Genomic DNA, 25,990 nt, shown 5'->3' on the forward strand with positions numbered 1-25,990 from the left:
CTTTGGATAAAATGAATGTATATGTTATGTTACTTCTATAATGTACAAGTATTCAAAGAAACATCCACTAAAGAAACATTCCCACTGTTTTTTATAGAATTCCCTCAGAGACACATGTCCTCATTTTACAGCACAAACACGCAAGCCATTATTTTCACAAGGGTTTCATTTTTAGATTTTTATTTTTAATGGCTCTTTAATTGTCCCCTTTTAAATAGAAGGGGCTGTATAATTAATCATAAAACCCCTGTCCACAGGCCTGAGGTGACAAAATGGAAATAGTGGACATGACTGTAGCAAATGACAGCTCATTGGCATCTCTAATTCTCAGTAGTATTGCTAAAAAACTGGGGCAGTGTAGAAAAAATAGAACAGTTCATAAGAAGAAATTAAACAGAACAGCTTAATGTGATTTTTCTATGATCTATGTGATAATAAATGCAAAAATAATAACTACTTTTCAAGTCACACCAGGAATCATGCCTGTCAGTGGAGTAAATTGTCAGTTTTACAGCTTATTATGGGATATGGAATTCAAGAATACTTACTGTACAAAAATTCAAACGTGAAAACTTGTTCCCTCATACATTTTTCATACATTTTCATCAAATAGCTTTGATAATGAAACGCCAGTAAAGATTACAGACAAGATGAAGAATTTATGTTTTTTGAAATATGTCTTTGTTTAAAAAGGAATGCTGTGCTTTTAGGACATGCTAAGTTCCTGTTATTTGTTCAATACCCACTGAGGCGTTGGTCATTCAGTGGGCAGTATCAGGATCAGGATCAGTTGTGCTTCAGCAGTTGTCCTGAAGGTCTCAGTGTTACATCCCTCCATTTTCTAACCTCTTTATCCAATATAGGGTTGAGGGGGAGCCGGATGCAAGGCAGAATACACACTGGACAGGAGGTCAATCCATCGCAGGGCACACACAGACACAAACACGCACAGACACACACCAGAAGCCAATTAACCCACTAGTGTGTCTTTGCACTGTGGGAGGAAAATGGAGCACCTGGAAGAAACCCATGCAAACATGGGGAAAAAATACCAAACTCCAAACAGGATCTCAGGGTTCTGTAATGTTTATTCTACCCAAGTAATGCTCTCACTTACTTCTTCAAGCCAATAGATTGCTCAATAAAGCAAATGGTGATTTGAATACACTTACAAAACCATCAGGGTAGCAGTTCTACAGCACTACTGCAGCACTACTTGAAGTGGCGATTTATCAAAGTGTCTGAGAGCTATCCTGGCTTGAGCAGCAAAAAAATAAAGCTTTTTATTCTTGTTTAGCTTGCTTAAATTATAATACTCTCAAAGTAGCTTATAGAGGGGAATGGGAAAAATACACTCTGGTGTTCCATATTAGGTTGTGCGCATCAGAGGAACAGATCAAGAGAACAGACAGTCCTCATTGATCTTCTGCAGGGATGACTTTAATTTTGAAATGGGCCTTTCAGATCAGTGGGGTGTAACAGTCATGCACAATCAATCATTACTAGATTGTTTAACATTGTACATTTGGATGAAAGTGCTTAAACGCTGGATGATTTGAGTAATCTACTTACCCAATGTTCATCAATGTTCGAGCTGAGAATACTGCATCTTTTTCTGAAATCCACAACATGCCACAGAAATGAAGTCAGTGTACCTTTATTTTCATGGTGATTGTGGTGGGGAGAGTTCATAGATCTTAAAATGCTTTGTTATTTTTTCTGTTCCAATCAATTTGTTCAAGCCTGTGCTTGATGGGACTTCGAGTTAGTAAATTAAAACCTATTCTCTATTTAAGAAATAACTAGTGATTCAGTAACCTCTGTCAGTGTAATAGTTTGTAGTCAGAAATAATGCTGCCTCTTTTAATAAGGCCCCAAATATTAGAACTCAAATCTGTATCTAAATCAGTGTGATTTAGATTGCTACAAATTTAACAAGTTATTTTTTTCATTTGCAAGATAAGATCATTTTAACCTGATGAATGCAATATCCACACTTTCCATTTAATTGAAAAGGAAATCCAAAGTTGTATGCATGCTTTGACATCACGAACATTTGATGTTTCTTCCATCGCATGTGGAATATATTAAATTATTGCTGCAATAACATCTGTGAAGATATCCAAGCACTCCATACTCCTAATCCTGAATTTGCACTTACACCCTGAAATGTGCAACTAAGTGATATATTTCAAGGGTGTACAGCTTTCTGAACATGGTCCTTCAGCTGCATGGTAACTGTGCTGAGGTTATGTAACGTGGTACAGTAAATGCCACTGTAGGAAAGAGATGAGCCTGAAATAGGGGCGTGAGTCAACACTGACTCCCCACAGTGATGGGGCATTTTTAGAGGAACATTATTTCTAATAAGGTGTGTAATAAGGTGTATATACAGTGTCGAGTGTTTGGACCTTTGGTTATGGCTTATTACATTTAAATGCTGTAATGGATGTGTTTTAGAATAGACCATTGTTCGCTGTTTTCATATCGAGTGCTGTCTCTCTCATTACTGTCACACAGCTAGCAAAATAAAAGAGTGACAAAAAACTAAGGCCATTCTAGAATCTGAGTTTTTTTTTAACAGAATTTTCATTTATGTAATTGTTTTGCCCTTTTAAACAAGAGGAAAAATATTCTGGTTTTCATCTGTCCTTCTAGCACATGCAGAACCATAAATCCTGCCTCTAATTTTTATAGCCTTACAAGAGGACTTCACTGTTTTAATTGAAAACAACTGCTTAACATTCAAACTGCTGGGCTGCACTGTGTTGTTAAGACAGCAGTTATTCTCCTGTTACATCTTAAATCATCTGCACAACAACACATTTTTCTAACTGTCTTGGCAGTATCACTTTGCAGTATAAAACAAATCAAAATCAATTTTTATTTTGAGAATTCTAAGATAGTATAAGTAACCACAATTTTCCCACACCTCTTTGACACTAACCTTTTTGTTCAAACAGCTTGAGGGTACCGTATGTACTGTACCTCGCAACCTACAGGAGATGCTAGACAACTAATTTATTTTTAGTAATTACCATTAATCACAATATTACCAGGCAACAAGTATTACTGGCTCCAAACAGCAGTCAAGTACGAGTAAAGTATACAGTACATCTAAATGTGCGTTATAACACAGGATCTTAACCAAACTGAAACAAGGATATTATAATCTGTTTGAGTTAGAACATTTAAAATGCATTCAAAGGAAATAGTGTACAGCTGTATGCTACTGACCACCAAATGTGAATATGAACTATAATGCAGTCCTATATAATGAAATCAGGAATACATGAAGAATGTAGTGGTCATAATGGGAGAATTAAATTTTTGTCACATAAAGGATATCAGCAGTTTAAACTGAAACTTTAGACATAGCCAGCAATTGTGTTCTTAGTCAGATTGCCAGAGCACCTACAGTAATACAGGGAAGGTTTGTATTGATCTAGACTCTCCAAGCCATTATGATAGAGTAAAGCAGAGTGGATGATAGTGGAAATGATAATATCGAATGTTTTGAATAATATGTGGATACTTTGCAGGTATATTTCAACACAAATGTTTATAATTTCAGAGCAACAGACTTTGAAGGAATCATACAGGTGTTAAAGAAAGTAGAAATAGAATCAGTAGTAAAAGATGGCAACAGTTTAAAAGATATTCTTCCTGGAGCACGGAACAGATTCAGCTTAGAATGAAAAAGTAGTGGTGTGGGTGGTTAATCAATTGAATATCATAAAGAAGAAAGTTAACACTTTATAAAGTGATTAAAAAACTTAAAAGCATGAGGCCTGATGTCATGGAGTACCAAGGCAATCTATAAGATGACCATTGCTCTTGTTAATTAACATCAATGATCAAAGTGCTTCTCTTACTTTGCATGATTGCTTTGACAAGTAGGCATGAATCATGCAACATCTTATAAGCCATAGCTACCACTTCTTTTAATATTTTGGTTTCAAATCAGTTGGTATGATATCAATTATTCTTAATGTAGCAATGCAAATTACCCTTGTGATGAATTCTTAACAAAGAACAAATGACATCCAAAGAAAAAAGTTTATACTATATTCTGGTTAAGAGGAATTAATGTGTACAGAAGATGTTTACAGTACCTTAGTTATATTCCACATACTGTATATTTTTCTTCAATGAAAAATAACTCAAAAAGGCTAAAACAATAACAAGCTTGTCTTGCAATTAACATGCCTCAGTAGACTTATGGTTCGGCATCATAGTGCAAACTGAAATGTTAGCTATCACATGGGGGTAGTGATACTCACTTCTGCTGGTGCTGCACCATGTTTATCAGCAGTGCCTCAAGGATTCTCATGACCATTGATGAACTGTCACTCTCTTTGAAGGAGAAAAATCTAGAAAGAGGTCACAAGAGGCACAAACATCTATTGACATATTAACAGGATAGATGTATTAGACTCTAACGAGAGTAGTAAAAACTGTTGGACAGATGCTGCTTATGACGGAAGAGCTCCTGGAGCTGTTTCCTTGCAGCAGAGAACAGCTGAACTTTAAAAATAGTGAGTAAGACCAATAAGATGAAAAGCTTTGAAGTTTCTGCAACACAGATGGGTTTATTCATGAGCAGGAATACAATGCACTTAATGTATTCTCTCCTTAGGTCATTTCACTTTTTATAGACTCATATTGCAACCAGCTTTTCTAGGTACACATTAAATAGTTTTCTACTGCACCATTAACCTAGCACAATGTAATGTACTTAACTGTAAATGTGGCCAAATTAATGATTATTCAGGAAAACCCAAACAATATATAAAAGGAAGGTGTTTATATTCAAGTAATTTTTGTATTTGTTTAAGTTTTCCAAACCTTTTCACTCTGATAAGAGCTAATTCAAACACTCCACTCTTCTGGAATCCTGTTCTGGAATCAGCCCAAAGACGAGCAACCAGATACATTCCTGAACTTCAAGGAATGTCCTACACTGATAGACTAAAAAGACTGAACCTTTTTTGACCTTGAGCTGAGAGGATTGCAGGGGAACCTAATCTATTTGTTCAGAATCCTCAAAGACGGTGACAAAGAGAACTCGATTGAACTTCTTCAAAATCAACAATAAAGCCAGAACCAGAGGACACAAGCAGGAGCTACAGTATGTGATCAGAAGGCATTTCTTTTGCAAGGGTTGTGGGAGTATAGAACAAGCGATTCTACCATGTTTTTAAATCTGATACCCTGGCTTCTTTCAGGAAACACATACTGTAGATGAGATACTTGGATGAATTAGCTACTAACCAAGGCTAAGATGCACCAAATGGCCTCTGTTTTGCAGGTTTTCTTTCCAGCGTGCATTATTTTATAGAATGCAGTTGGAACCCCCATCTTCCTTATTTTGAAACAGGTATAGAATGATTATACATTGTGAGAGTATTCTGGGGATGCATAGTCATAAATAACAATCAACACTGGGAAAACTTACTTTTAAAAAGTAATCCATTACTTACAATACATGTTACATGTTCATCTTGCGACAAGTGGGTGTCAACAACTCAATGACAACATAAAAAGTGGTTTATCTAATCACATTCAAGTTATTGTGAAAACAAAATAAGAAACAATAATAAAGGTATGTGTCAACAGGCTCGTGCTTATATGAATATTATAAGCAATAACATCTTGTCCTGTTTAAACAGAGTAGGTACATTAAAACATATTTAGAGTTTCTCAATTAACAGTTATGCTTAATTTAAAACTAATATTATCCTTGATCTAACCCTTCTTTTTTAGTTTCTGACTTTATTTGCTTGTGCATTTGTGCTTAGCCTCTATATGTTTGTACAGCTGGTAGGGACTTCTCTTTTTATCATGGGCTTATAAACATATATTGCCCCACAACCAATGTGCAGTAGATGTGAAAAGGCTTTGCAACTACCCCTTCTTTCTTCCTCAGAACGCTTCAGCACCGATTATTCAAGATGAACCAACATCTGAACTTCCCAGGATGGTTCCAGTGTGGTTCTGCTTTGTAGAAATTTTGATCTTGTTCAGTTAAGTTTCAACGTAGACATCCAGTCCATATTAAGACTAAATTTTACATACCATAAATCCCCTGTCTTTTAATCCCCTGTGAGTTTTTTTATTGTCTGTGCTTTAAGCAAATTCTGTTGCCAATGTGCTCTTTTATTTTTATTATCTTTAATTATATTAAATGAATAATGATCAGTTTTGCTTGCTAAGATTAGTTAGGAAAATTCTTTCCACAGCTCATGAATATAGTAGTTGTAGTATACTTTCTTCATATGAAATGTAATATAATTCTTCCCTATAACTCTGCATTCATAGAATCATATGATATAAATAACAGCATAATCGTGTAAATTATGAGCACCAAATGACAGTAATTCACTCCAGATGGTTACATAGAGGAACTTTGAATCTACCTCTTGCATTCTATTCTTATAGCGTAACACTCAAACTGTAAAAACTCTCCTGCACAAAGAAACTGCACACATGCCATAGATCTATTCTAGCATTTTTTTATATTAATCAATGATATTCTCATGTTACACCTCATTCAGGTGCCAGCTGTTGTTTGAACCCTCATTCTACCCTGGAGTACCACTCATTTAGATAATGTGAGGTGATGAAGCAGGTAATGAAGCCTTAGCCTCAGTACTGGGTTAGGGTTTATACAGTAGGTCCCTATTTGAAGAGTAATAGTTAACCTGTAAAGGTATAAACAACAGCAGCTGACCATAGACTATAACACGTGCCCATTAGGTTCAGCTGACTGATTAATGACCCCTGAGTGCTCTATTCCAGTTATTCACAGGCTTTCTAAGCCATTTCTCATCCTGCTGTGTGTATTCCAACAGTACTGTTTTATCTACTCTTCCATTTTTTGGAAACAGGTTATTGTGATGAAAAAACAACCTCTCCCGCTGCAAATTATATGGTGCCTGAACAGAATCCAGCTAAAAGCAAGTTTCATTCATGTTAAAAATAGACTTTAATGATATCTTTAATCAATATTTATATTAGATGTTTTATAATTCTTTAATGCCTCCAGTGCATAATTTAGTGCTTGCAGTCAACACCTTTTCCTTTGCATGTTTCTTTATAATTCTGTCAGCTATGTTAGTCTGCCATTTCGTTTCTCCCCAGGATCACACCTGTTTTGGCTAATTTAGTTTGTACATCCTCTTAAAGATCTCCACTTTTGTGATTGTGTGGCTTTTTGTAAACTAACAGCCATGCCATGGATAATAACATTTCTTCAAAGTTGCTTAATGAATACAGACATCTACAAAATTGTTACTCTAATCCATATTGAACACAAATATAAAGATGTACAGTAGCAAACCAGCAAGGCACCACAACCTTATATACAGACAGAACCCCCTTATATAACTCCATGTGAGAGTTCTCCATTCTAAATATTGCAGGTGCATACAGGTGAGACTACTTATGTGCACGTGATTGGTGTACAATCTTTTAAGTCTCTGACGTCCGTTTTGGTGAACTCTACTGGCATATTACTAGTCCATTACAATCATTACATGGGGAAACCTCCCACTGTACTTTGTAAATTTTTAGATAATGGTATGCCAGATAAAATGCAAAAAAACAAATAGGTGTTGTAAACACAAGTGTTATTGTACTTGGCACCTCCTTAATGCCCTTTGACAGAATTATTTCTTCCTTAGAATTTACTACTCATCTAATAATTAAATAAGTCATCAAATGTGACAGACCTCAACAAAAGAGTACACTTGAAATACCATTGCTATTTAGAAACACAAAGTCCCACCTGTTGACTAAATGTAACAGTGCGATTTTAGTAACAATGGACAAAGAACTACTGTAGGCCAAAGCAACAAGCCCTGGGTTCATTTATATGCAAAAAAAACTGAACAGCGAACAGACATTTCCCTCCCAGGAAACACACCCTGGACTGTTAAAAGATGCAAAGACTTAAAGACTTAAAACTGATTGTTAGAAAGTAAGTTTAAATGAATTGTAAATATTGCTGCTTTGTTAACCACGTACCTAAATTACTTGGTATCAATCCCACCCAGTAAAACATTTAACTTTAATAAAAAATATGTAACTTTAAGTACAGCCCTGCAATGCTATCAACATATTTTTCACCTAGTCATAAGGAAGCTGTTTTATGAGTTCTTCATGAGTCTTATCTCTGAACAGTTACATCATGAAAATACAGGTCAATCAGTCAGTGTTTTATGATTGGAATGGCTGGCAACTGACTGAATGCACTAAACTCAAGAGCAAAACTGAAGCCTAGTCTTTTAAAGTGTACAGTACACCCTGAAATCAAATCAAACTGTTTACAGTATGCGGCTCTGTGATCGATTAACATTTAACTGCCATTGTTTATCATTAATGGAGAATGCATTTGTGTAGATTTTCAAGTTGCAGTTCCCAACTTCTCTTTTTTAACAAAAGCCTCTATAGTTCCATATTTTATTAAACTGCTGCAGCATTTTTTTTATTTTTTCTTTAATATACAGTATTGCATAGTGGATTACATTGTTTTGTTTTCTGTAAAGATTTTATGTAAAAAGAAGGTAACTTAGTAAATTTGTGTGCAATTGAAACTTTATTCCTCAATTAGCAATTGCTAAATTGCTACTGTTATTTTTATGCCTGATATAGGTCATAAACTGCTTTGTAAAATGAAGTCTTTCTGCATATTGCTTCTGTTAAAAAAACTGTTTGGTCAATGAACTCCAAGCTTAATACATAACATTCTAGTTTCACTTTTAATTTATTTGCAATGCACTCACAGTATTAAAGTAAGTGGCTTTAAGGTAAAGGTACAGTATACTAGGGAGATGTAGCATTTCTGTTATCAATATGCACTTTAACACAATAACATCATATTAAGATACTTTTATTATTTTAATCTTTTTTATATTGTCAAAATAATTGTGTACCACCACTTGGGCTATCCCAGTCATAGTCATTTGGTTTCATGTCCCAGTCTTGAAAGCACAATATCTGGATTTCAGAACTTAATCTGTGCGATAGAATAGGGACACCAGCCCAGCACAAGAAATTGAAAAATTATACATCCAACTAAGAATGAGGTTGTAACTTCACTGGTCTTAACTGAGGTAAATTTAAATACAGATCCTCTATCTTTTTAAAAGAAGCTGGAAGTTCCTCATTTCAGGCTGCAAATTGAGTGATTGCCCAATCGATGGGAAAAACACAGTCATATTATCATGGAGGTCAATAACTCAGACAGACTTTTCAAGTAGAGTTCCATCGGCCTTATTCCAGTACAAGTGTGGTTAATCTTTCAATGTTTCACTGTTGGATATAAAGACATTTGTCATTTGTTTGTCCTGTTCTTCTTCAAATGTGTTGTTGTCATAAAGCTCTGCTTGTTTTTCTCCTAAATCAAACTTGTGAACCTCATACACTGCCTTTGACCCTTTGAGAGTAATTATTAATCACTGTCTTTGTTAATGATGCCTCAGACTTTTAATTTTAATTTTAATTTCACTTTTATTTAAAAATATATTTTCCATTATCTGTGACTCTGGAGCCATAATTACTGAAAATACCTTGCAAACTGATTTCAACCAAACTTACACAGTGGCTGCTTAGCCACTATGTTATACTTTTGGTGCTTTGTGTGTGCATTGTGAATTGTTCACATTAATTATTTGTAATAGGGGCGCAAACTAACAAAGCCTAAATACATATTGTCCTTTACTATACCTTTGAGGCACCTCCATTAAACTTCTTCCTTCATCAAATTGCACTGGCTTTTGCACTGGCCTGGGGTGTGATTAGATAAAGCAGAGCTACGCCCTCAAAGAGTCAACTTCCTCTAGTGACATAGCATATTGATACCCCACCAGAGAGCCAAACGATTTTTCAAATAACCAATTCACAAAAACAAGAAAAACACCAAAAAGGAAGATACTGATATTGTGTGTGTCATATCAAAGATGGGAGAGAACTGCAAAAAATAGCCATGGCCTTACCTGAGAGATCAATTTGAATCAAAAGATGGTTTGCTTTCCAAGGCTAGTGGGAATGTCACCTTACATCAACTTCTCAACAGATTTAAGGAAACACATTATTTTTTTATAGCTATATGATTTCATTTAGGTAGTTCTGTTTGGATTGATACAATGAAATTTGTTGGATTGAGTTTAACTCGCTGCAAAGCTAATGCTATTAGGGTTGTTACATAGCTCCAAGAGTCTCAGACACTGTGAGACAGAACACGATTGTAACGTCACCTTAAAACTGAACTACTGTAAATAAAATACATAAATGGGGTGGAAAAGCTTTGCTAAGTAGATATTGCTGTTGAATTACTATGTAGTACCTGCACTAGTCCTAAATGAATGTGAAAAAAATAATTTTCTTATGTTCCACCTTACTTGGTCATTGACAGTTAACTGCTTTCAAAAAGTTGGGAGCTCTCTTGATTAAAATTTTATAACGATAAGTCACAATTATGTAGAGATTCTGTGCAATTACATGGCATCATCTTGCATTACCGTTAGACTACTGATCTACAGTAACATGTTCACCTGCAAAGTGAACAATGCAAAACTAATGACATTTAATCGGAAGGCTGTGTAAATTACAACAGTAGTATAAAGACAGTGTACATGAAGCTTATAAATAAGGTTGACTGCAAATAGTGTAGATACAAAAAAAACCTGAAGCATTTCAAGATGCTATTTATTTTTAAGAGTTAATTTAAGACTTGTATTGTCAGGCCCCACATGGTGAATTGAAATTGAAATTGAAACAATTTACTTGAGTTTGAGGACTTTGAAATTCTGTCCTAGTGGCTTGGACCCTATATCCACGCAAAGTACTGTAGAGTGTGTTGTAGATGCTAAGGGTATACTGTATATAAAAATAAAAATATTTGTGTAACAAATGAATTTCTAAGTTAAACAAATGAATGAATTGATAATATGTCCAGAGAATAACCTTTAATTTCTTAAATGTATGCAATTCATTTATGAAACTAAAGAATTTGAATACAACATAAAGTTCTCCACTCATTACTCTAGTTTAGGCATTGATTATGATATATACTGTAGATGTTTTCTATGCAATAATTTTAATACCATATAATTTACATTGTAATGTATATATATTTCTGTTATTTTCTCTGTAGAGAAAGTACCGCATCAGCTATAAACATACAGTACACACTGTTAGAAGTTAGAAGCTGCCTGCACTAATTGTTCCACAAACAAGCAATTTAAAACTGAACAGAAGAACAAATCCAGGAATCAGAGGCTGAAGCCTTTACAGAAAATGAGAATGAATTTCACGAAACAGCAGGGAATCTGGACGTGGATATAAGGCTTGAGTACCTAGAAAAACATTATGCCCTCCACTTGATTGGCGTCTTTTGTAAATGTTTTTCACATTGACTCCAGCTCCTACTTTTGCTAAGTTCCGAACCCAAGCAATCGGTTCTCGCGTCTGAAATAGAAGAAGCAGAGCGCAAGCTGTAGTCCTTTCAGACGAGATGTGGCTGTGGAGGGAATTCTGAACATGCTGAATGAACAAGGACAGGGGACATTCAAAAATACATTTACAATCCTCAAAATTAACATGACTCAAACCTCAAGAGGATCCTCCAAGTTCTGTAACCCACCGGTAGAGGCCCTTCAAAGCAAAATTGATTGCAGCTGCCGTCTTCCATGGTATCCATGTTCAGGCCCCGTTAGCCCAAGGATGATATTGTACCATCATCAAAAAAAGTAAGAGAGTCTAACTTCAAGCAAAACATCGCATCCATACAGACTACACCATGTGGTGTATGGCAGTATTATGAGGAATATGTCCTAAATGTACAGTATTGTAGGCTCCAATGAAAGTGAAGTTCATCTATGGTAGAGGCTTTAAGAGAGATATATTGCCAGTGTGTAATAACGATAACATTTATTTTCACTCACAGGTCTGAACTACACCAAACAGTTGTTCTTAAAAGCTCTTGCTGGACCCTGTAGAGCTTCACATGAATTCCTCACATTTCCTCATGCTTCGGCTTCTATGAAGTGTTGTTGCACACAGGAAAGGGCCAGCCACTCAAAGGAGGGCACACCTCTAGCTGCTTCAGCTGTCTGTGACAGATCCTTCAGTGTTGCTAGATTCTCTAGCCCAAGGAGTACAAAACTGATACTGAAGCTGAATAAGAGGTTTTGGATTTAGCAATTGTCAAAAAAAAAAAGAATGTTTTTGTGTGTAAAATACAATAAAAGATTCTTTATAGATCAAATAATTTTATTTCCCAATTTGAGGTTTAGATCTAACTGTGAGTGTGAGTAATATAGTAATGCCTTCTGATAAATATAAATGAAGGGAGCAGATTTCCAAGGGCAGAATTTAAAGATGACTACTTTTTTGCTTCTGATAATTAAATACTTCTATGATATCATACCTTTGTACTGAAGTAGTTTTCTAGAAGAATACTTTATCATTGAATTGGTTACATTTTCCCACAGTGACAGTATCCATAGAGGCTACAACATGTGGTGTATGTATACCTTTTACTCAGGTAATATGTGTGATTACCCTTTTCCAGCGTCCCCTTAAACTTTGTATATTTCAATGCAGATCTTTACCCTCCGCATTGGAGATGGAAATAAAACAACAATAAGACACAATTATGTAGAGATTCTGTACAATTACATGGCATCGGATATCTTTTATTGTGAGCTACATGGTTTATCTTTCGAGCACAATTCTTTTTCTTTTCACTTTGTTTACAGTATGTGTGGTCAGTACTGTATAATATCTTTTACTGCAAATCAGTCTTGGCAACGGGCTGCCCTTTCAAGGCTGTTTCTCAAACTGTGTTTTCCTGAACTCTCCACGCAGTCAGTTCCCCTAGGAAGATCCTTCCGTTGGAAAAGCAAAACGCAAGATGGGTTCTCCTGGTGTTTCCAAGGTTTCCTAACTTGAAAATACGTTTAGCTAGATTGGAAAATTAGAACAAAAATAAACTGCAGGCCTGTACACAAAGATAAAGCACATATCTAATGTTGCTGTGGACCTAAGTAGAGTGACATTAGACATGGAAAAGAAATGCCACAGAGACCACAAACCACTAACCACAGCTTGACTCTGACTCCCCCAGATTTTAGCAACAGCAGGTATTACTGTAGGACAGTGCATTCATATTCATTGTGCCAGGAAGGAAGAATGGATACCTTGATAGAAAGTCTTTGGTATCTTTTGTTTAGATGAAATCTGATTTAATATTGATTGTGGATGTAGCTTTGTAAAATGTACAGTGCTATTCAATTTAATGTGAATTTGCTTTTTGCAGCAACTATCAACAGGCGTTTTAAAAAATATCCTGACCATCGAACATCTTAATGTTTTTTACACAAGATAAATACAGAATTTGTTGTTTTGTGTTATTTCAGGTTTAAATGGCTGTTTACCCCTTTTCATGCAAAGTTAATCTGTACTGCATGATAGTTTCACATACATGTATGTTTGTTCCAAGCTGTGTCATTCCTACAGTATAAATCTCATATTTATATATCTTATTCTTTCAAGTGGAATTGGACCACAGTCCAACAGTATACTGACTGTGACTGGTCTTGTGAACAATAAATCAGTGTATATAAGAGGTACTTTGGAATTTGGGTCTGGGCATGATTAGAGTCCAAAACAAAGGCCGTAATTTCTGGAAAGTGGAATATGAAGAAATGAAACACAGTTTAAGAAACGTAGAATGGGATAAACACACTATAGTACAGTGCAGGAGTCAGATGTCATCTGGTAGAATATTGTGCTCAGTTTTGCTGCTCTGGAAAGAGAAGAGGGACCAGAAGACTCCCATGTTGACAGCCTAAAATAACCAAAATGTTTTGGTCACAAACAGAAGACCAAAAGAGAACCTGATTCTCCAATACTCCACACATCTGCATTAAATTGTATTAACCTTACTACATTTTCCTTCCAGATGCCAGATACAATGTATTAGAAACACTGAATTTCTCTTATAATGAGGTTGCATATATTGAAATTGAATTTGATAGTACAGTATGTGTATTACAATAATTGTCATGATTCTCATTGTGAGTATGAAAGTGAATGTCTTTCATATTATGTCAAACATAATGTGTCCTTATTATCTAGCACCTAAAGAATGATCGTGACAACACTGTTTGTGGCAAAGATTTACAGAACATTTTCACCTTCTGTAACAGTGATTTGTAAAGATCTTTTTTTTCAAATGAGGTGAAGAGACAGATTTTGGATACTTAATTCAGCCAAAATCTTAAGTGCAGTAAGCTAGTTGGCATTTGTTTCAATGGATGTGTATCTTAAATAAAGATCTTATTTTCTCATTATGTTATGTGGACAACATCCATTTTCATACAGATGCAGTGGAGTGTAAGGGGTTTGCTTAGCTACAGTAGCAATACAGCTGCAAATTAAGATAAGCAACATACTGTATGAGGCAATGATAAACCTACTCATTTTCACATTTGTGATCTATTTATTGACAGAAATGACATTATTTAGAATAAGATCATAGCCTACAACATAGTGTGTTTCTTCATTATGCTAGAGTGCTATAATAAACTCAGCCATTTCTGTTTTGTCATTGAAAAATCTAAATACTGTATCTTTATAAATATATGTATATCTTTCAGATTTTTTATTTGAATGATTATGTGTGTGCAGGTGTCTGTATTGCTATTTTTCTTTCAAAATGAAAGATTGTCATTATTTTTAAACAAACAATTGCAATTGCACAGTATATTATTGATGAATTCTCCAAGATTGAGATGAGTTTCTTCCATGCAAAGCATTTATATTTCTTTTAAAACCAGAACTATTTTGGATAGAGAGGATTTTAGTTCAGGAAAAAAAATGAATAAACCATGATTGTCATCATGTATTGCGTGTTTTATAGAAAGGAGCAAGGTTAGAGAGACATGATGAAAAACATTATGTAGCTGTGATTCAGATAACAGAAGCCTTCCTTGCAAAGTAATAAACCAACTTGTTGATCTTTCTTGTTTTATTTCTAAATCATCTGAGCTTTATTAACATCAGAAAGAGAAAGCATACTATTTTCTTGAAGAAAAACAAGTGTTTTCTATACATCTATTCATATAGGGAAAGTCTAGCATGTAGTACTGTACATGTGCCCTTTTCACTGTAGGGCCTTAACAGCTTGTGGCATATTTTCACCTTGATCTGCTTATTGCATTTATCAATAATAAATGTAATTTCAACAAACCTTTGGCCTTTAGCTAACCTACTCCATAAATGAACTTCAAACCTAAAAATAACTAACTTTATTGTTAGAAATAACAATCATCTCAAAGCCATAGCATCTCTCTGGATTCCTGTATTCACAAATGAAGTCAGTATACTGTAGGTTCCAGTTTATAACCCTTTCACTGTCACCTACTGTTGATCACCTAAATCTTTATTTTGTGCCACAAAATAAGTCTCTTCAATTATATACAGGGTGACAAGAAAGCAATCGTGCAACATTGTTGTTTAAAACACTGAAAGAACCTACATTGAGGTATTCCTTGGGCGGTGCAGTGGCTCTGTGGCTCAGGATCTGCGCCTGTGGCTGGAAGGTTGCCGGTTTGTATACTGCGGCCGGCATAGGAATCCGACTCTGTTGTGTCCCTGAGCAAGGCCCTTCACCCCAACTGCTCCAGGGATGCTGTATAAATGGCTGACCCTGCGCTCTGACCCCAAGCTTCTCTCTCCCCGTCTGTGTGCCTGTGTGTCTCATGGAGAGCAAGCTGGGGTATGTGAAAAAAGACAAATTCCTAATACAAGAAATTGTATATGGCCAATAAAGTGATCTTTTTCCTGTTTGTTCTGCAATGCATTTTAATGACAGAAATTCCCCCTAGGGGTGTTCTAGAGCATGGGCACTTTGGTTGTTGGAGGTTTTGATTTGGTAAGAACATGAAACCCTGCTTTTCAGGAGCATTTTGCCTCTAAAGCTCAAGTTGTTGTAGAAGGATAAGCCAAAGCAAAAAGTGAGGGGAAAAGGAAGCATCCACCATAGACAGTAATTTTTTACTATGAAGCCCCAGGGGCACACTTAGTTTGAACAATCCTGATATTAAATTATTCATCTGGAAGGGGGAAACAGGAGACACATATGCATCTCAGCACAGTGGGTTTTCTCATGAGAAAAAAAAAATACTGCCATCTGTTTGTAAAACAACACCAGAGTATTGAATATGGTCCAAGTGGGAACAGAAGCAAGGGGCTTTCCATGTTAAGGTTCGTGAGAAGCATAGGGTAATGCTTCTTCTTCGGTCACATCACAGGACGCGTTTCTGCTGATGCTGTTGCCGGCCGTGTGCGACAACGCCTTCTTGTCCGCCAGGAGTGACTGCAAGACTTTCCTGTCACATTGTCTCTGTACTCTACTCCTCTTCGAGGTGTGACAGCACTATTTTCATTAGGAATCAATTTTTCCTCCAATTATTTTTTTTAATGAAACATTTACAGCGTACCAAATGCCCATCTTATAATTATGGGATAGGCACAATACTCATAACGTTGTGTTGGAGACGAAAATTACCCGAGTATTTGGTTGTAAGATACACAAACCATAGGATTTATTTTATGCCGCTCAAGAGTGGTTCAAGCGAGTGAGGAAAAATAGCTAGTTTCTGCTGGAGCTTGGTAAATCAGGTGGTTATATGCCAAGTCGTTGTTTTTTTAATCCTCCTGTACTGTTCTTTTATGGTTGTTAACTGCGCGTTATCAGGGCGAGATGCGCTGCCCCACGCAGTTCCACAACGTGTAGAGTTTCCGTGTTTTCCCTTTCTCCTGACTGGGTGAAGCGCTGTCAGATGCAAAGGCCAGCTGTTGCGAGGCGGCTCGGAGTGCGTTGCCTCTGTCGCACCATGTACACTGAGAGAGTTCTGTTCTTTGCTTGACTCCTCTTAAAGAGCACCGCTCGGGTGCCCGGCTGCACTCCCCTTCGGTTTTGAGCGTTTTCTCCTGCACATTCGTTGGGATCTGTCCCGCACCATGGAAGATTTCAGTCTTTCTGAAAACGAAAGGATGGAGGCATGGCTGGATGATCACTTGGACTTCGCTCATTCTTATTTTGTAAGAAAAGCTACACGGTAAGGTCAGCAAGGGGCTTGATCAGCGGTGAAAGAGGAAAATATTTAGTTTTATTATACTAGTAATAATACAATGCATTTGTTATTTAAAACTACAAACATACTCTGCAGTTTCATCTACTGTACTTTCCTATGTGCTGATAATGTACAAAGGTGTGTTTAAAAAATACATTTGTTTTTGCAGTTTAAGACGTTGATGTTGCGTTTGAAATGCAAACATTTAGGTATAGTAATAACATGAAAGATGAAATATTTTTTTATAATTTGCAACACTTTTACCAGTTGCAGTCTTTTGGCAGATCCCTGTCTGGAGTAGACAGGAGTACTCAGTAGTTTGCAGTACTGCAACACTGTAAGATTGGACGATATCACAAAATCAAAAGGGTTGTGTATGTATTTAAATATTGTATTAAATTTAATGTTTAGGCACGTTTGTCTGTAGAGTTGGAATAATCCCAGGTTCTTTTTCTTTAGCAGTTCTATTGTCAACTCAAAGTATTTTGGTAATTGTGTCTATGCAATTTGTGTCGTGAACAACGGTTGTAAAGTTAATGTGTTCGTTAACTGCTTTGTAAAAATATTCCAAAGGTACTTCTTTTAAGTACACGTAAATGTTATCGTTGTTAACTGTATTGCTGAAATGGGTCTTTCGCTTTTTTCCGTTGGCTACTAACGCAGATCTCATCCTCTTTAGTCGCAGTTTGTGTTCGTGCCGTAGGACAGACGCAGGTCAGAAGGTAGAGATGCCAAAATAAACTAAAACCGTAAAAATAAAAATCTGAACTGTGTTCCGTTATTACTCGCACTCAGATTGAGTAATTCCATGTGAAATTCGCGCAACAATGGTATCCACCTCGCCCGAGCTCCAGTTTTTGTAATAACTTGATCGGAACAAATCTTTCTGATCCTGTGTCCATTCATTTCTTGCGTACCTCACACGTTTAACTGCAGTACAAGAATAACTATAACTATTACTGCAATAATAATTAAAATTGAGTAAGTTTTCTGAATTCTGAATTTTGACAATTCATTCTATTTTTTTTTATATTGGCGTTTTGGCAATGAATGGCAGAAGTACACTCTCACATAGTATTAATCAATACCATCAATATAATTTTGATTGCAGGCATATTTGTTTTCCCTTGCCTTAACAAGTATATCCTTTGAAATATCTGCTTTGCAGTGAAATTGACCTGATGTAGCATAATTACAGTAATACATATTTAAGATGTACTTTTTACATCTTACATTTTACCTGCATCTAAAGAAAATCTAGTAAATTCAGTGAAGATTTATTCAGGTCCTCATTTTATTTTTTCCCCTCACACACTTAAAAATCCTCTGTGATCTAAGAATCCTCATATTCCTTATCCTTCTTATTTTACATGAGTTTATACTATCACTTATATCATTATGGTTTGTGTTCAGAGTAATCTGCATAAAATGTCAGAGATACCTGTAATAACTTCTTATATAGAATTTATATAGTGCCTTTTATGGTATATGTCAGGAGACTGTACATTATAACAATCAAAATTATAGTGAATTGGCTTCTTTTTGGAAAGTAAGCTGTAACTATATTGATGTAAAAGGTTTTTTTAAAAAGATGTAATGTACCATTTTTTGAGGAATCACTGCTTTTAAATTTTTAATTACCGTGCGTTAGCTTTGTTTAGGATTATCAGGAGGTGAAAACAATCCAAGAATATAAGTGGGAGGTATGCTGTCAAGTGAGTTTTAGAACAAAGTAGTCTTTATTTGCCAGAATTTTATTTTTCATTGTGCATTCAGCAGTGCATTTATGTTGCATGACAAGGAGGTGTCAGTCGGTAAATAATACAAGTCATAAAATTGTTTACAGTTATCAGAGAACTTTTTTATGAACAACAGTACGTCAGACTGTAATTACTGTATGTTGTACACCTCACAAAACAATACATACTGTAGATATTGCTTTTTAAATTAAATTGCTCCTTCTGTTTTGGTGTTCTTTTTACTGTAGCTGCTGTTCATGAAAACAGAAACAAAGAATCAAGGAAGATTAAATAAAACAGACAAAACAAGAAGAAGCAGAAACCATAAAGTGTTAAGGATCAATGGGAAGAGAAAAAAAAGCAATCTTAAGAAGCATGTTTTCATCCTTTACTTACAAGCAGAAATATACAGTATTTTAAAAATCGACTGTTGATGCTAACAAAACAGAACTTGTAAGACTGTAAAGGATTAAATAGTGTTGATTGATCTGAGATTTTGAACTTTTAATTTAAATTAAATATGCTGTTTTATTGAAAGAGCAGCAGTTAGCAAGACTTCTAAGGTTACATATTTTAATATGCAGCAGAGTAACACAAACACTGAGGCTTTATGGACGTTAGGCCCAAAGGTTTATTTCAGTGCATATATTCAGCTCCTAATTACGTAGGGAAATTGAATTTTAGACTCCAAGGGCTAAATTATTAAAATATTATTAAGTAAGCAAATGTATACCTCCATTTTATCCTTGTATACTAATCAGACTAATATTTTTTTAAGGAAAAAAATCTGATTCTGATTATTCCTTTCTCAATCCTTTTTATTCCTGTAAATTGTTCAACAGATTACCAAGTATGCATTATATCAAAACTTTAGAAAGTGATCAAGGTAACAGCATTAACTGAATCTTGAGTGAATTCCTTTCCCACTTTTGTTGTTTTTTTTTAAACAAATCTGGACACTCAGTTCACATTTTGCATTTTAACACCCATTTTAGTGAAACCTTTGAGCTGAAATTATGAACCCGTTCATTTAAAAAAAGAGTTAAAAAGGTTTATAGATAATATGACATAGTGTAGCAGCCACTGGTGGTGAACTTCTGTACTTCTTAAAAACTGATGACTTCAGATTTCTGTTAGAGGATTTCACAGAAACAGGCTTTCTGGAGGGGGTTCTTGCAAACAGAGGCCACTGTCATTCATACAAAAAGCTAGTAATTTATTTCTAGTATCTCTTCTCCATGACCATATACCTTAAAAAATAATTGTGTGTTTTTTTTTGTTGAAATGAAGAGGTTTAGTATTTATTTATCAGTCAGTTTTCACTTGAGCATAACAGAAGTAAAAGCATTCAAAGGAAAATGTCAGACATCTACTGAAAACTCAGCTTTTCCAAGCTGCCTAATGATTTATTACAGGCTCCACTCATGGGTAGTTGCTGTCCTAGTTTTGTACTGTACAGTAGGTGACTTTTGAAGTGAGCATTTCCCCAGTGTTTAATTAGCTTAATTGAATATCATGTTTTGTAGCCAATAGAAACAAACATCCCAAAATCTGAGAATCTCAGGATTTAATCCTAGAAAAGATGACTAACACATTAAGTCAATTTATGGATACTTATATAATCAGTTATTTTTATTTGATTTTCTTTATGACTTTAGTCACAGATTAATCTGCACCTTATACATTAGGTTTAACAGCTTAGAAATGGATTTATAAGGGACAGGTGTCTCATTAGTTGATACACTCTTTTTCTTATGTTGCATCTGATGACAAATGTTAATGTGATAACACGCAGCTACATGAATGTCATAGAATAGCAAGGGGGGCTGTAAATGAGATCTGGTTTTTGCAGGGAGATGGTCAACGCATGGTTTGCTGAAAGAGTCCATTCGATCCCTCCCTCCAAAGAAGGAAGCAGAGCTCAGGCAGAACCGGGCCCTGTTCATCAGAGCGGCCGCCAGGAGAACACTACCCCTGGGACCCCCACCCGGAAAATCTCTGCTTCTGAATTTGACAGACCACTGCGGCCCATTGTTTGCAAAGACTCGGAGGGCTCCTTGACTTTTGTTAGTGACTCAGAGAAGGTACAGGTGCCCCTAAAAGCCCAGAGACTGCAGGCAGGTGAGGTCCAGGTGAGTGACCAGTGCACTCGGCTTCTGGAGCTGGTGAAGGATATCTCCAGCCACCTGGATGTAACAGCACTCTGCCACAAGATTTTCCTGCACATCAATGCACTTATAGACGCCGATCGGTACTCGCTCTTCCTGGTCTGTGAGGACAGCTCCAATGAGAAATTCCTGGTCAGTAGACTGTTTGACTTGGCAGAGGGCTCAACATTAGAAGAAGCTTCAAACAACTGTATTCGTCTGGAGTGGAACAAGGGCATTGTGGGCTATGTGGCAGCTACTGGACAGCCACTCAATATCAAAAATGCTTATGAGGTACTCAAGATTTCTGAATCTCTTTACTCTTCATTTCTTTGATTGAAAAATTCAGTGTGGAGCTTATTTAACTTTAAAAAATTAACTTCATTTAACTTCAGAAGTGTTTTGAATAACACTTGTTTCTAGCATTATATTACAGTGTGTTTGTTCTGATGTTTGCATGAAGATGTGACTTTGAAAGTGTTATGAGACAGAGCTTTAACGTCTCCATAGCAATACTTAAGTCCTGAACCAAGCGTTGTCAAAGCTTAATGATCATTAGACGAGAGGTAAATGCATGGAACTAAGGATGTTGATGATGAATCACATACAGTATGTACTTAACCTAAAAAATAGCCATTTAATATTTTTTCAATTTAAATGCGTTAAAAGGATATAAAATTGTGCAAGTACATGACTTTTAAAATTGAAGCATCTATTAAGTAAAAGAGCAACTATGTAATGTTAGCAATGAAAGGTGCATTTTGAAAGGTTGTAGATAAGTTAAGAGAATATATTTTTTTCTTGAAGCTAAATAACACAATCCCCCGAACACAAACAGATATTACATTTTGTATTACAAGAAGTCTGAAGACTTAGATTGGGAAGCTTTTTTTAGGCATTGTTGTGGATGTGCTGAAATGTTGCCAAGCTAAGTTGTGCATATTAGCCAAAAAGTATTTTGATTGAGCTTTTCAATTACTACTTATTTTTTTGGGAAAAAATATGTTTTTTCCATACTTCTAATCACTTAGGAATCTGAAGTTATAACATATGTACTCCATGTTCTCCTTGTTTTTGTGGTGTAGGTCAAAACTAAAATACAGATATCCTTCACAAGTATCTTGACTTTTTCTATTGCACACTTCACATCCTTATTCTATGTTCTCGAACATCTGTATTTCAGAATTAACCCCATTTAGACTCTGGGCTGGAAGGTCATGGGTTCAAATGGTGTGAGAGCCTACTGTTGTACACATGACTTACTGTGTGGGAGGCTTCTGTAGTGCACATGAACTAAGTATGGCACTCAGGTTTTTCCAGTCAATTCTGTTCCTTACATGTAGGTCTCCAGGCTGTCATCTCAAATGGCTAACCTGGTTTGGTGGGCTTCATGGCACTTTAGTATTGCTTTCAGTGATCACTTAGAAAAATAAGATTTGTGAAGATTCTCTGTTGTTTGCTTTTTGCAGGGAAAGATACAACATTTGCACATTTTGTAATTAGTTCATAATAGTAGAACTGTTTAGGAAAGTGTTCTTTTTTAATAAACAATAAACAGAAACAACTTTCTCACAACACACACAAAAGATACACACAGTGCTGAGAAAATGTGTTCGAATGCCCAATACGATTTCATATTTTAAATGCAACTGATCTTTTCTTAAATAACCAAAAGGTAAAAGGTTAATATTTATCATTTTTATCTTTAAGACACAAAGGTACTGTATTTTAAGAAGAAATATGGAAAAATATAAGACTTACTGTATGTATAAAAGAATAAGTGAAGCACAATGAAAGGGATATTTGGAATCGGGTGGTTAAATAATTGAGTAAACAAGCACTGAGTCTGGACACCCCTATAATATATAATGATGAGAAATTTTGTAAGTTTGGTCTTCAACATAAATGGTAATGGAAATTTGGCATGTTATAATCAGAAAAGATTTCATAGGACCTCAGAAATGTAGTTCTGCAAATGAGTCCAGAGAGTGTTGCAAAACCATTTTTATACACTGGGAATCCACCCATCCACTCTCAGACAATCCACATTCTGCAAATATGCAAGAACATGGTGTCTCTACTGAAGACCGGTAGTCCCACCATTAAAGTCCCAAAGAACAACCTGGAAAAGTATCCAGTCACTGAGAATCTCAGGGTAACATCTAAGGATCTGTAGGCCTCTCTTCCTGCGTGTAATATCAGTGTTCACACCATAACCACCAGGAAAAGACTGAACAGGATTGGTTTTCATGTAAGGAAAGCCAGGAAGAAACCAGTGTTGTTTAAAAAGAATCTTGCTGTTTGGTTCAAGTTCACCTGCATGATCCACAAGACTACAGGAAGATCTCTGTTCTCTGGACAAACGGGTCAATGGTTGAACTCTGAGCAACAGTGAGAAACATTTTGTGCATTGATAATGCAACACAGCAGTAATCATGGTTTGGGGCTGCTCTGCTGCTTTATTGATGGAACCATGATTTCAGCATTTTATCTGCAAATTTGAGAGACTAATAAAACGCTTACAGGAAATGTCTAGTTCAAGTCATTGCTCCTCAAGGAGGTTGGATGATTTTGTTGATTTAGTAATGCAAATAAATCTTTGTGTTATATGCTTAATCGGGTTGTCGTCCCCTTTTACAAAGACTAATAATGTTATAATGTCTAATAATGTTTTAAGTCTAAAATATACAATAATATGGGCCAAACTAGGGGGTTCACAAGCATTTTCTCTGCACTGTATTTATCCACTGTACATGAACAGGTCTTTTAAAAGACACAAATGACATTGATGAACTGTAACTATTCTTATTGTTAAAAAATGGCCTCAGAGTTGAGTATGTATTGTGTAGTAGAGAAGCCGCCAATAAATCTCTCCTTTATTGTGTTGTTTGCTTTGCAGACAGTATGTTATATACATTGCTGCCCAACTGTCACAAATGGCAGCTTTTTCGACTGTTTTAATAAGATGCTCATTTTGATAGGTTGCAGTCTGTTTTCAGAAAGGCTCTGTGGGAGTTGAAACCCTACTGTTTTCAAATCCACCTGTGGCCAATTAGAGCAGCAATCTTGCATTTAAGCAGGCAAGCGTGACATGATTTTGGGAGCAAAAAAAAAAAACAACCGCTATCATGTAAACTGAAATGTGATCTAGATACTGGATTTCCTGCGTCATAATAGACACATTACCCAGCTAGACTCAACTCAACCATAAAAAATATTTTGGCTTTCATAAACTGCTGGTGTCCATCTGATTGTGATGGGAATTTATTTTGACTAGATATCCTAGCTTACATTAGATTGTTTTTGTGCTGCTTTTCTATAGTCCCTGAGGCTCATGCTTTCAACCTCACTGTGCTAATTAAAACTGGAAATGACAGGGAACTTTTTTCACCAACTACATCATGATTGGGCATTTCGTATTCTACTGAGAAGTAACTTTTTTTTGCTGTCAATTAAAATGGCTGAACTGTTTATAAAAAATGCTTGACTCAGCTTTTGCCTTAAGCTCTGCAGCATTTCGACTTTTACTTTTTTTAACCTGGCAATATTTTTTTCAGTTGTGAAAAAATGTATTTTAAAATGTGCCCTGGGCAGTAAATGTAAATTGAAGATAGAGGGGTTATATATCAGGTGTTCTTTTTAGATCTTAAACAAACTGTTGCAGAAATTGTTCATTACTCTTAACTACATCACAGGTTTAAGTAAACGAAAGTGGAGTGTATAAAGGAGCAGATTAATTGCATGATGTTCCCACAAAGATAAAACTACTGACAGGCAATTTGAGGAATGTTTGTTTTGGATCTGCTTTTATCCTATGTGGATCTGCATTTGAGTGGAGTTTAGAATACAGAAATAAAGGTTTAATTGAATTTAGTAGTTAGACTTCACGTGACTATCTCTTTTTCTAACCTGGTAATAATATTACCTTACAAGCAAATCATGTTTATTTTTGCAGGATGCAAGGTTCAACGCAGAGGTTGATCATATTACAGGGTACAAGACACAGAGTATTTTGTGCATGCCAATTAAGAACCACAGAGAGGAGGTACAGTATGTCTTTCATTTTCTCATTTTTTTTGTGTACTTGCTGAATATTTGTTAACTGACAAGTTTCATTTTTTCTGTTACTGGGCTTCGTGACTCCAGTCCTCAAATGGCATAGCCTTTTTTATCAGGTCCTCCGTTAACTAATTGAACTCATTATTTGTTTAAATGAGCAATGGCAACTCTTTTCCCAGGCTTATGCCATGTGATGATTTAAAGAGACCTGTAACGTGATGTACAGTATCCTTGGACTTTAATGCCCCTTGACCCTTGTTCTACCAAAAGCAGATAAAGGCAATTTCCATTGGAAGACGCCAAAAGAATTGAATGGGCAGAAGAGAAATCCCCCGTGTATAAAAAAGAAAAGTGCCCATTACCTGAGCTCAAACCTTATGCTCTTGGAGTCTTCATTTTGCCTGGTGCTGGATTTCTCCTACATCCAGGAGAATGGCTTTGATCTGAAGGTCACACTGTTAACTGTACTGTACGTGGGTCTGCTCCACATTGGACAGAGTCATAGATGACTGGAGAATCAGCTAACTTTGTGCTTCCAGACAGAGCTTCATAGTGTTAGCAAGTGTTCTGTCTTCCTTCCTATTGACAGGTAAGATTTGTGAGTGTTAAAACACATGGAGAAAAGAACAGTACAAGGTTCTGTACTGTTGCAGGTAATTGCTCTGCCAACAAGTAATTGTTACCTTAATTGTCCTGGGTAGTATTAAGGGGAGGCCCAATCTTCTGAAACACTTATTTCAGTAAAAATAGGAAAAATGCAATATTAAAAATGCTGAACAACCAGCTACATTTTTTCAGGGGTCCATTTGGAGTATTTCTGTTACGTCTGTTCATTTGTGAAGCATAAGAGATTGCTCTATGGCCTCAGAACAGTTTGGTTTATGTGATTTTCAAATTT

At 35.9% G+C, this 25,990-nt stretch overlaps 1 protein-coding gene across 3 annotated transcripts in view; it reads left to right on the forward strand.

Annotated features, from left to right (window-relative positions):
• The window catches only part of LOC148840578 (cGMP-specific 3',5'-cyclic phosphodiesterase-like), a 65,144-nt gene that overhangs the window by 8,931 nt on the left and 30,223 nt on the right, over nucleotides 1-25,990 (forward strand). The window contains exons 1-3 of one of the 3 annotated variants that reach the window (XM_088919817.1): nucleotides 17,035-17,132; nucleotides 20,739-21,327; nucleotides 24,989-25,078. In XM_088919817.1, the coding sequence (XP_088775943.1) occupies nucleotides 17,035-17,132; nucleotides 20,739-21,327; nucleotides 24,989-25,078 (777 nt within the window). Of the gene's footprint in view, nucleotides 1-17,034; nucleotides 17,133-20,738; nucleotides 21,328-24,988; nucleotides 25,079-25,990 lie in introns of those variants that run through there. The other 2 variants (XM_088919816.1, XM_088919818.1) reach the window with 2 other exon arrangements.

The sequence above is a fragment of the Atractosteus spatula genome, chromosome 1 (genome assembly GCF_055471065.1).
Source record: "Atractosteus spatula isolate fAtrSpa1 chromosome 1, fAtrSpa1.hap1, whole genome shotgun sequence".
NCBI lineage: Eukaryota > Metazoa > Chordata > Actinopteri > Semionotiformes > Lepisosteidae > Atractosteus > Atractosteus spatula.